Source organism: Armigeres subalbatus, chromosome 3 (genome assembly GCF_024139115.2).
Source record: "Armigeres subalbatus isolate Guangzhou_Male chromosome 3, GZ_Asu_2, whole genome shotgun sequence".
Taxonomy (NCBI): Eukaryota; Metazoa; Arthropoda; class Insecta; order Diptera; family Culicidae; genus Armigeres; species Armigeres subalbatus.
Genome location: NC_085141.1, coordinates 288293194 through 288306099, shown reverse-complemented (window position 1 = coordinate 288306099; position 12906 = coordinate 288293194). Strand labels below are relative to the sequence as shown.

Below are 12906 nucleotides of genomic sequence, written 5' to 3'. Positions count from 1 at the left end.
ACGGTTCAACCCTCGTCCGCGGGTCCGGCGAAACATGTCGCCCAACAAGTCCGATCGAGTGCCGCGAAGTGTACTTCATGTGGTGAGACTGTTCCTAACATGTGCATCAGACGTCTGGTCATCCTGCAGCAGAAGAAGATAGAGTTCAAGACAGACAGGGATTCCGTAGACACGCGAGTCCTTCCCACTACTGGATGGTCCACGGGACGACAGACTTCTCCTGGAGAGACAATCTCCCTTCTGCGCTTACTCTGCTTCTTAAGCAGTGAGGTTGTACGGTACGTGGTGCGTGCGTCGTCGTTATGCCGTTCGGTTCGGTTTGTTTCGGATATTCGGACCGTGCATTTGCATCCCATACTTACTTCGTGATGGCAACGGCAATGTCGTACACCGGCAGTCTTCGCTCTCGGAACAGATACTTGCCCATATCGGTGAGGGCAGCGGCCGAATCGATCGCATCACGTCCCACGCGATTCCGCTCCAGGTACGGAGTGGCGTCGCGACCCTGCAATGAGAAGATTGCGAACAAGAAGTCAGAAAAGGTGCCGCTCTTTATGGTTAAATTGGCGTAATTGCTGTCGAATTATGGAATATTTTGCACGCACGCAAAGGAAGTTATCTTGATTTTGGATAGGATTTAATTTTAAATTGAAATTTGTCTTCAAATTGCATAATATGAACGGGAGTATGCTATGCATATGAATGGAAGTACATATAGATTTTTGTGGATTCAGGCTTAGATTTAATTTGAAAATGAATTTTTGCCTGAATTTGACCTTCGATTCGAAATAGAAAACCGAAAAAGCCTAAATTATTGTCGATAGAAGATAAAGGAGATAGAGGACATAGATAGAGGAGAGAGAGTAGACAATAAATGCATTAAAAGAAAATAATGTGCAGAACAGGAATTTGAACTAAATTTGCTCTAAATTTGTTTACTGGGTAGCTTCAAATACACATATTTTAATAATTTCAAATGCAAAATGACGAAAAATTGCATTTTTGCTTATTATCATCAAAACAAAAAAAAAGACATCCTTCAACATCAGCTCACATTGATTTATTCGACACCGTTTCTAAATTTTTATCCTTGACCCAACCGTATACCGACAGTACAAGCCATGATAAGGACATTTTCCTTCAAGCAAGCCGTACCGGTTCATTACTGTCATCTTCCTCCCCTTATGGGGAACCAGCCAGCATGTTGCCATGTTGCTGCCGCCAGTGCGCCGTACCAGTATCAGCAGCGTGTGACCTTAATTGTATAATTGACTGCATGTATCCAATCGTATCTCGCCCCGGGACCCTTACGTAACGATTGTTTGGTCGGCCTCAAACGGACAAGCGAAAAAAAAGGTACAAGTTTAATGGGGTCCTTCCAGCACCCCGAGTGACCCTGCCCGCCGCCCGTCACTATCGCGGTTGGAGTACACCTTTCTCAGAATTGATTCGGGTAGAGCTGCTAATGCTGGATGACTGGCCATCGCGGCTGCTAATTTCATTTTCACCGCGTTGACAACATCGAATTTATGCGTGTTGGACACCAATCGATCGAGGTGCGTTTGGGCAGAGAAAAGGGTGTTTTTATGGGGTTTGGTGATCGAAATTAAATATGTGTTAAATTATTGAAACTTTATGTGGAGTTCGAGTGGCACTGACATCCACATTAGACTGGTTCATAGCATTGAAATTATATTTTTAAGTAATCTAAAATTCCCGCACAACATGTTGCAATTTTTAACTCACAGCTTTTTTTTTCATAAAATGTGTTGAACAAAACTGCATCGACACATATAGGTTAAATTGAGTTGATGATAAAGGTGTTCAAAACCTCCGTCCGAATTTCAACGCGGCCCAGTCTAATCAGCAACGAGGGAAACGTTTATGTTGGCTGCACGCGGAGACTTGGGCCAAATTTTCGGCTGGCCTACCGTTACTGAACCCGCGTGAGCGCGCGCGGTTCGCTCATTAGCGGGTGTTGTTGCAAGTCCATAATTTGTATAGCATGTCACCTCTGACTTTGTGCAAAAAATTAACGAGCACCGCGCCCGCCGCGGGGTAATCGCATGGATAGAGGAACTTGCTTGCATCGCGTCCCGAGAGAGGTGTTTGCTCAAACTTTCGTTCACCGCTGCCGCTAATCCTCGTTTTATTGAGTGGATCAATACCAGTTAGTTGATAGGCCCAGGGATTATGGGATTAGCGTAATCGTTCATCGATGCGGAGACGATTTAGCAGTGAGCAGGATTTTAAACTCGATATTTAATTAGTCCGGCGGATGGGGTTTAGTTTTCATCGGCAGACAGTCGGGGCGCCGTGCCAGGATGCGAGTGCAATGCAATTCGGTGTGATACCGGATGGTCCGGCGCGACGGATTTATAATCTGCTAACATATGACGAGGTGATGATTTCCTGTACCTAGTTTTGTTTTCTTCTGTTGATTTATTAATTTATGACTACCGGACAAACTAGGAATCTGAACCTGAACGTATGAACCCAACCCGTACTGCGCACTTGCTAGTCACAAAATATTGGATTAAGAAGCAGTTGTACCAATCACTGTCATACGGAGAATGTAGGAAGGAGACTTTTTTCGTCTTTGTAGAGGAAGCATGTTAGCAAGGTTGCTTATGAGTTGTAAACCATGTGGTAAAATGATAAAACAATAAAACGTAAGCGGCATCATAATGATTTCATCAATTAGACGAAACTCTACAAAAATAATCCACAGGAAGTATACGAAACAATGAACCAATTAATTTTGTTCATGAACATTTTTTTAGCATTAGTTTGGCATCTGGCTAAACAAAAGATTTTCTGTGCGATTTAAATAGGCGACTTAAATTTTATTTTCCTCCGTCGTGCAAATTAAAAAAAAAAAATTGAGACTTGGGATTTTCCTCCCGAGGATTTTGCTCACTTGTTCTCGTTGAGTAATTTTGCGATCCATAGTTTTGAAACATTCAAATTCAACTACAAATAAAACACTTTTCGAAAAACAAAACGTCTCTCTTGAATAAAAGTCCTTCCAAGTACATCTAGAATGCGTTTTTTGAGTAAAGCGCTAATAAAAAAATTATACTTTTCCGGATAATTCTCGCCTCCATTGATAGCATCACGCTACAGACCCTCCTTCAAGCTCTAAACTTTTCATCAACAAAATGCGTCGTTTGGGTAATTTTACGCCCCGTAGATCTGAAGCATTGATAATCTAAGGAACCATCATACATGAACTATTGAGTCTTATTGGCGAGTTATTAAAAAATGTATCCCAGTGGATAAAAATGAGAATAGTTTGTTCAATTAAAATTAAATAATGGCAAGCCTCTATTAGAAAATTTCTTGAAATAATATGCCTGGCGGACAGCTATCTCAAAGAAGTAATTTAAGTGGGCGAAACAGCCTTGAAAGTTTGGTTTTTGGTTCGATGCTCCTACAAGTAGCAGTGAATGGTGTCAGTTCTTTAGGCCGAAATTTGCAAAATTGGGCCAAATGGTCAATAGGCCGAATGATCATTGAAAGTGAAGTGAAAACTGAAAAAGGCGAAATTAGAAGCTAGAAAACAGTTCTTCCAGTTTCCTTCCTATGGCTTTGCGCGTACAATAGATACGAGTAAAGGTTATACATTAGCTCTAAAAGCAAACTTTTTTTACGTTTCGCTGAGACCCATAGTGTTATACATATACCAATCGACTCAGATCGATGAACTAAGGTGATGTCTGTCTGTGTGTTTGCTTAAAAAACCACTATTTTTTTAAAATACTTATCCTTAATCGATTTGCTCACAACAAGTTGCATTCGACGTGGAATACGGTCCCATTGTTTCCTATTGAAAATTGGCCAGATCGGTCATTACGTTTCGCAGTTATTTCTAAATCACCAATTTGAAAAAAATATTTCAAACTCGAAAAAAAAATTCCTTCAAAGCAGAAATGTGCAGCAATAAATGCAAACAAATGAAAATTATTGGAAATAATGAGATCCTTCTTCCTTCTTCCATTTCTTTTCTCCCTTCTAACTTCTTCCCTCTTTTGCCTTCCTTCTTTCTTATTCATATTTCCTTCGTCCTTCCTTCTTCTTTCTTCTGCCTTCTCTTTTCCTCTATTTTATTTTTTCTTGTTGCTTCTTTCTTCCTGTTTCCTTCTCACTTCCACCTTTCTCACTTCTCAGTTCTATCATCTCCTTTCTCCCTTCTTACTTTCTCCTTTCTCACATCTCACATCTAACTTTCCATTTTCTCACTCTTCACAACTCACTTCTCAATTCCCACTTCTCTTTTCTCACATCTCACTTCTCACTGCTCACTTCTAAAATTTTACTTCTATCTTATCATTTCTCACGTTGCACTTTTCACTTTTCAGTTCTCATTTCTTCCTTCCACTCTCACTTCTCACTTCTCAATTCTCACTCCTCACATCTCACTTCTAACTTCCCACTTCTCATTTGGCCTAATAACCGTTCGGCCGAATGACCATTCGACCTAATGGATATTCGGCCTAATGGCCTTCTGCCTAATGATTTTTTCCCTAATAATCTTTGGCACAATGAATCTATGGGTACGGGTACCGGTGAAATTTTTTAGTTTCGAAGCATACTTAACATAACAGCAAAAATATGTTTAAAACGAATTTTCAAACATTGCAATTAATTCACATACCGCTTGAACAGTTTCCTATATTAAAGTAAGCATTTGACTGTTGCAAGTAACCCCAAAAGAGTTTACTACATTTTTTAGAATTTTGTTCAATTTATATAACTTGGAATACGTATTTTTGTTCATTAATTCTTTCGAAATGTGGAAATCTTGAGCTTTGAGTACTACCCGTCGAGGCAGGCCGAGGCACGATTTTCATTATACTTTCATGCAGAGATTAACTAAGAACTTTTTAAACATGTAGCTTGAAAACTATACGGATTTATATTCATTTCTGAATTACATAACTTGTTATTACATACCAAAGTTTGATAGCCTTCCCAGTTAGTTATCCAATTGACGATGCAAAGTTGGGGGTAGCTCCCGTACAATTATTGCAGTTGGCTCAGGGTTCTTACAAATAGAAAGAAATGACTTTGTGTTTGCCTACGATATACTTTGCTCTCGTTTGTTTAAAATCGTAAAATGAAGTGCATTGCTAAATTTTGCAGTCTCAATTTAAGTTTCTTCCGGTTTCCCAAATGCCCAGAAGATCGAAAAAAATGGCTCGAATTTTGTGGATTAGCATCGGATTTTCCTCTTGTCGATTCAATGAGGTTGTGCAATGTAATGCAATGATAGTTTATTATTGTTCGAGTTGAAAATCAACTAATCTAATGTTTACGTTCCTTTTCAGTATCATTTTGATCATACCGAATTATATTTTGTTAAACCAGCGGGTAAAATCCTTAAGCAGCCCGCCCTAGTAACATTTTGGTTTTAAGCTGGTTTTATAACAGTCTTGTAGAGAAAATTATGCTCTTCAAGAGCGTTAAAAAACTGAAAATGTTACTTGGGCGGGGCGCTTCCGGTCTACCAGTTTGTGCAGCAGATGCGAGAGCACGAAGACGAGCGGACTGTTCTTCCTACGGAACGTAAACCTCTACGCGAATTCGCCTCGCGTGCGAATACTATCCATCCGGTGGCTGACAAAAACATCCGGACAATTCAGCCTGGTGCGACTTCTGTAAATGATGACATCGTCAATCTCAATCATGGTAAGAAAAATGTTATTTTTTGCTCTATAAAGGCAATTAAGTAGTTTTTAATACATTCAGATCTCCAAGTACTTTCTTCGGAGAAATCGTACCTTCCTCATCAGATCGGTACACCAGCAGGTTCCTTCGCAGTGGCAAACGAAGTGTCAAGCAAGCGACGAGTACCATGGGGAATGGTAAACACCGTTAGATCATTTTCATCGATTCCACCACCGGCTGAGCATTCGCCAGAAAAGCGCATATCTACACCCGGATTTTTCATACAGGACAAAGCAGATGATAGTTCTACCACAGTTCCGAACTTTAAGCAAACAAAAAGCAATGCTCCGAACCCTAACTCCAACATTCTCGTGGCAAACAGCTCGTGTCGTACATGCGGAGTTCTGTATTCCAAATGTGAAGTACAACAACGGTGATTCTCTTTGATTTTGGTACAAATGTTTACAAATTTAATAACGTATTACTCATTACATTACACTACTTTCTGGGCATGCATCAAAAATCCATAAATGGTCAGACGAGTCGATAGCGGAGGGATTAAAGTCCAGATTTAAAATGAGCAACAGCATGTACGAAAGAGAACGAAAAAGGCTAAAGTTGCCCAGTTCCCGTACACTCAGCGAAAGGTTACAACATCTACACTTCAAACCAGGAATACTAGACGAGATTTATACCCTCATGGAATCTAAAATTCCCTTCATGATGAGCGATGATTTGGATTGCTCGATAATCTTCGACGAAATGGCCATCGCGCAAGGCAAAGATTATTGTTTGAACAACAAATACTTTTTTGGAGACGTTACCTTACCCAACCACAGTGGAGCAGCAACGCATGTGATGTTGTTTATGTTGGTTGGGATTCGCAAGAAATGGAAGCAAATCATTGCATATCACTTCACTGGGTCATCAATCGACAAGGGTTGTTTGAAGGATATTATTTTCAAGATCATTGAAAAATCCGAATCGATTGGATTTCGAGTGCATGCTGCAATTAGTGATTGTGGGAGTAACAACAAACGACTATGGAACGATTTGAACATTTGTCATGCACAGATAAATGTCATGTTCAATAAAATAAATGTCATGTTAAATAATAGAACGTTGGAAACCATTCCAGATTCCGTGTAAGTTTTCAAGTGCGCTGTCCAAGGCTGGATTAAAAACAGAAGCGTTACTATTCCGGAAGAAACGATGAGGGAAAATAATTTGTGTTCCAGAACAGCTGATATTCAGCTGGGAGGGAGCTCTCGATACTACACATCAAATAAACAAATACTGTCGTCAGGCAACAAGCAAATTTTCTACAAGAATAAACAATCAACGTAGGCGCCACTTAAAAAGACCAGATTTTGTTTTGTGTATTATTGTTGTTATATTGTCTTAGAAAATTTTCTTGTCGAGAGTTTTGTTCTCGGCTCGCACTGACATGTCATGACAGCTAGATTTTGGCTCGGCTTGACACACACATTTTTTGAATCTGTTTCTCCCACATTCATGATTTAGTGTCGCACGAATCGAAGTGTGCATTGAAAATGGCATCAGGTCTAACAGAATGCGATGTCAACTTTAACAAGCCGCAGAGCAACTTTGATAAGATGAAGGTATGATATATTACTAATACTTTATTAATTCTCTTGATGATATACTTAGATTTACTTTTTTAGGTTACAAAGGTTTTAGGTTTTAGGTAAAGACACTATATACAAAGACACGAAATCTGATCCCTGAGCAAATAATTCGACAGGCAACCCTGTATGCGCAACACTGCTCATATTGCATAAAGTTTTCAAATTGGTGTAAGTGATTTTCTTAATTTCAAAAAATGATTAGTAACGCTTATACCCACGCAAATCAGATAGCAAATACAATATAAACAAGTTGAGAGTCATTTTCTACCATTTGTAGGGGTATATTAGGCTACATTGATCCAAAAATATTACAACAATAATTTAAACATGTTTATTTGCGGAAGTTAAATTAGCCCTTACCAAATGTTCTGCGTGATTTTTTGGAATGACAGGTCTTCTGCTCGATTGGAATAGCACTGACAGTAAATTTGGAATTCCAATTGGAACATTTCCCGTCTTTGTTTATAGTGTCTTTAGTTTTAGGTTACAAATAGCACCAAGTACGTTAACCATAAGGTGGCGGCTGCTTTGAAAGTGTATGCCATTGAAGCAAAACGACCAGAAGTACTCACTACTGCATTCTATGTCGAAAACTTAACAAAATGGTTTGAATTGGCCACGGCTCGCGATATACGACTTGCTTTGAGTAAGAGGAATCGGGAAGCTTATGGAAGTACATTGAATTTCTTAAATGCATTTAAGTGCTTCATTCACCGTTGCAGAATTGGGGAGAAGAAACAATGGAAACCGTGGCAAGCTGCCATCATCCTAGCCACCGATGCTTTTTTACGTTTGCAAGAGTTTTTCCTTTGCAAAGGATATGACTTTCTGTTGCTAAGTCGTTTCACACAAGACTGTGTGGAAAACATTTTTTCCCAGCTTCGAGTTAAATGTAAAACACCCAGGGCACTGCAGGTCAAAAATAATTTGAAATTGTTAACAATAGGTCAGGTAATGGATGAAATGCACAACACATCATATGCATATGATCCCAATGAGTGGCTAATTAGTTTTACTGAAAAACTTGAAAGCATTAAGCTGATTCTAAGTAAATCGAACAATGCAGAGGCTTCTGAAGAAATATGTGAGACCGATAATTTTGAACAGGTAGATTTAAAGTTTCAGCAGAGCGAAGAGCAAGCATTGTACTACATTGCCGGAGTTATTTTGCACAGATTACATTTGAAACGAACATTGTGTGATCGATGTATTTACAGTTGTACCACTTCGAATGAAAGTGCGAACGATTTAACACTTTTCACTGCATTGAAAGATTATAACGGTCATTCACTATTATACATAAATAGAGCAACTTACACTTTTTTTGCAGAGCTGGAAAAAATATTTTCCTGTCATATTGAGAGACTCAAAACATTACAAGAAGATGTTAACGAGATATTACTCAATTTGATGGTAGGCGTAAAATGTGAACATTTTGCTTCATGCCACGATATGAAACTGATTATTATTAGAAGATTTATTTTATTTAGACTACGCTGTAGTATGACAAAACCTGAACGCCAAAGGAGATATGACAGCAAATCAATGTCAATGCTGGTCATCTGATTTTCGAAAGTTAAATATGTTAATAAGTACTGTAAACACTACTGAAAATAAAATTCTATTATAAAAATGAATAATAATTAATATGCGTTTTCTTACAGATTCATAAAATAAACGTTGTTATGTGCTATTCTCTAACCTACTATTCAAGCATTACTAAAAAAGTTGAACTATCTGCTATCAAAATTTAAGTTAAGTTGCTTCTAAACCAGACGAATTACACAACGATTCTAGCTGTTCGTAAACGTTTTTTGCAATCATTGTGGGTTACATAACAATGCATAGCTCAACCGTCTAAGACGAGTTTAATACTCTCCATTTAATTCCACTACGTTTTGTTATCTTTGCAGATACGTATTTCGACCGCAACTGTGTGGTCGTCTTCAGTGTCTCGTACTTGACTCGACTTCGATATAATAGTTTCATAGTTTTGTGAAAAATAAAACTTCGAGAAAATAATGGAATGGAAAAAAAGTTTATTATCATTTTATAATTATTTACATTTTTCATCTGTTTAAAATTATTTTTAATTTCTGCTAAAAGGATTTCAATACTTTTCAACCGAAGCTCTTCAAAAAAAATAACATTGCTCATTTGGCTCAGGAATTGACAGTTCTCAATGCTCGATTGGCTCAAGATGGCCGCTTTCGCATATCTCTGTATATAGGATCCCTAATCTCCCCCATCGATCAACACATCACATCTTGGAATCAACGCGTGTTAGAAAGATGCACCCCGGTAACACTCCCCGACTTTTCCGAGGTCGTGCTTGACGCAGCTGCTTCTTCCATCCCTCAAACCAGTACTCCACATGAAAGAAGACCACTCCTTTGGTGGTCTGATGAGGCACGTCGAGTCGTCAGCCGTCAGGAGCCTTTCCCCTGGCCAACCGAATAAGGTAATTGTAGGATTACAAGCAAGAACGCCATGAATATCGTGCGATCACCCAAGACGCCAAAAGGAAACAGTGGTAGTATTTCCTGGATTCCGTTAACCCGGCGTAATCTGCCGCTGAACAATGGGGGAAAGTCAACGCGCTAAGTGGCAAGCGTAGATCTTCCTCCATTCACATTGTTTCGCCAATGTACTCGGGTAATGCTTTTCAAAACTGGTATAAGTAAGTGGCTATCCAACCGAGTATGAAAGTCTAACAGCCGCAAGGACCCCAACCTTGCAGAATTTGAAAACCGCCGGACTAACTGGGTTCTCAGCCTTTTCATTATCATCTGTACCCTTTTCATCTGCTGAGCTCTCCTACGCTCTCGTCAGAAGCAGCGGGAGATATTCTGGTCCGGATGGAATAGGGTATTCCAATGTTGGAATCCCCCGCGGGGCCCGACCGCAATAGTTTTCCTATATCTGGTTAACGAGGCCTGGTCCAGTCAAGTTTTTCCCGACGAATGGCACCTCAGCTACGTTATTCCGATCTTCAAAGCCAGTTCTTATTCCCGCGACGTCGCACTGAGGAGTATTTCAGCCCAAATCCTGGCCAAAAGTCAAAAACAAAAATTTTAGATATTTCCATATTAATTTTCGTTTTTGAACTCTCAAATAGTGATACTAATTTGCCATGGAATTTTTGAAACAATATTGTTTACTTGTAAGCGATGCTGGCTGTCAAAACTTCACCATAATTTCAATGCTAGTTTTATCGCAATTGTGCATTAAAACATGTTCACGTTTTATCATGTTTTTCTTGATTTTTAATAAATTTAAAGATGAAAATCAATAAAGGTATCAATAATAAGGGTATTTAAAACTTTTTCAAGCATGATTCGATCTGAAACCTTTTTCAGGTTATCCATAATCATGATATTCATTGTTAGCTTTATTCTACCTTTTTACAATAATATGTTTTAGAAAATAAAACTTTTGATTAGGTTCCAAACCAGTCCAAGCAACAAAATTGTCAGCGTTGGAAAGATTGGAGTTTTCTGAATAAGCTCCATAAAAAACATTTCACGCATACTCACGCAATCGTGACTTATTTTAAATTTAATTCAGTGAAGTTTGCTTAAAAATGCTAGAAAAAATCATGGTTTTGAGTGTTAAACCTCACATAAATTATGTTTCGCTTCCAAAGAAGAGTGAGACTGTGATGAACACCGATCCATAAAAGCATACGAATTTGCCGGATATTAAGATTATTAAGAAACATAGCGGTTGATTTGCATTTTGGATTTATTAGATCAGTTCCATTTGATATTACAAAATATTATCCAGGGACTTTAACATGATTCGATGACAAATTTATATTGTTGAAGTAAACAAACAAAGTACATCTTTTCAGAAAATTTATTAAGTAATAATCAAATAATGAAGATTAACATAAGGAAGATCATACTCACGGACGGAGCCATATATGGGCACCATTCGTTGCAAGCACGCTGTAGTTCTCAAAGACAGCGTTCTTGCGCCAAGTGGTGCACTATCAAAAAACAATAACGACGCCGCCAGTGGTCATATTTCACGGCTAGATGAATGTAAGCAGCATAAAAACAAAAAATATACTTTACTGTTTCTATTGAATGCACTTACAGACGACAAAATGATTGACATACTTTTGGCCACGCTTTTATACTGCGTACTCCTATGTGCGTCGTCGATCCGACCCATCTCGCTGACCTCGAATTTATTAAAGAGTTGCCCAGACCCTGTTTCTGGTTGCCATGCTTGTAGTCGTCAGGAACACTCTGGAAAGCAGCGATTAGTGCGGTTCATCTGTCTGTTGGCCTCACCATGTCGATCAAAAAAGCGTTCGCAGGCAGATATGTAACGGAAGGAACCGTTTTTCTGGCCCAGCCTTAAAATTGATGGACAGCCGATTCCAAAAATTCCAGAAATCTGAAAAGTGTTGTTTGGTGGACTTCCAGCGCACACTTATTATCATTTAGTATAGCAGGTGATACTAGCGTTTCACGCTGTAAATATTGGAACATAGAGCAATGTACTCTTAGACAAAGTTGTAAAGGGAAATTAGCGCTAGACTACATCATACTACACTTGTCGGAATTCCACCTCTAGAATGAGTTATTGGCTGAATACTAAATGATAATGAAATGATAAGTTCAATCTCTGTTCCAAATCGGAAGCTTTTGAAGGTCCCCGCGGTCTTCACTGACTGAGGACTATCTTTCACATCTCACCAGCCAGCTGCAAATCAAGGATTAATCATATAAAAACCCTATTGAAACCTCATAGGACTAATAACAGGGCCAGCCGGTTCCGGATAGGCCAAGCTCTAATCGACAGCCGACTACTATGGACTGAATTGGCTAGCTCGCCGAAAACTCATCAGCAAACTATTTCCGGTTTTTAATCAGTACCTCCGCTGAGGCTGACTGCGCTGAAGCAGGTGTCCACCCATTTCGTAATAGTGTGCAGGCAGCTATTTGTTATAAGACTTTCGTTTTTGATTTCACTACCGGAAATCACAGTATCCCTCTCCTTATCCAGGGGGCAGGGTTCTGCACAAGATGACCGGCATCAGTCTCCCTCGCCCAATGACTAAGGTCTACTGGCATAGAGCAAGAAGCTGGCACTTCCCTATAGCCAACGTAAATCGCTTCAACGCGATGCGCTTCAAAAGAGAGGACAACTCGGAAGCCCTGTGAAGATCGGTTACAGAGCTGCTCAGCATATACATATACATATACAGGAATGATGAGTACCGCTAAACCGACGGGTCTATCTCAAGACAAGGCCTTAAGGGGTCAGGTTAGGCATCTCCGGTAACAATATCACAATGTCTGACAGTTTTCCCGGACCATGCATTGTTTTTTTCGGCGTAAAACGCTGCACTATTCATCACCGCATTCACTCCCTCCGATTAACCTATCATAATTCTAATGGACTTCGCTAGTGCTTTCGCTGGGCTACGAAGGGACCATCCATCACATTCGCCTGGATCCCAGGGCACCAGAGAACGTCACTGCGGACTTGTTAGCTGGGTTTGGTTATCGAAGCTAACGCTATTCTACACCGACCACCTGGCCGAAGTCAAAGCCTGGGTAAAAAAGGTCGT

General features: G+C 39.5%; 2 protein-coding genes across 6 annotated transcripts in view; one reads left to right on the top strand and one right to left on the bottom strand.

The window, feature by feature from the left end:
- LOC134224743 (A disintegrin and metalloproteinase with thrombospondin motifs like) overlaps positions 1-12906 on the bottom strand; it is a 590502-nt gene that overhangs the window by 56744 nt on the left and 520852 nt on the right. For all 5 annotated transcript variants that reach the window (XM_062704282.1, XM_062704283.1, XM_062704280.1 and 2 more), the window contains one exon: positions 363-505. In XM_062704282.1, coding sequence (XP_062560266.1) covers positions 363-505 — 143 coding nt within the window. The remainder of the gene's footprint in view (positions 1-362; positions 506-12906) is intronic.
- On the top strand, positions 5498-6107 carry LOC134219642 (uncharacterized). The gene is made up of 2 exons (XM_062698446.1): positions 5498-5691; positions 5752-6107. The coding sequence occupies exons 1-2, from the start codon at positions 5526-5528 to the stop codon at positions 6105-6107; spliced, it is 522 nt and encodes a 173-aa protein (XP_062554430.1). The 5' UTR covers positions 5498-5525.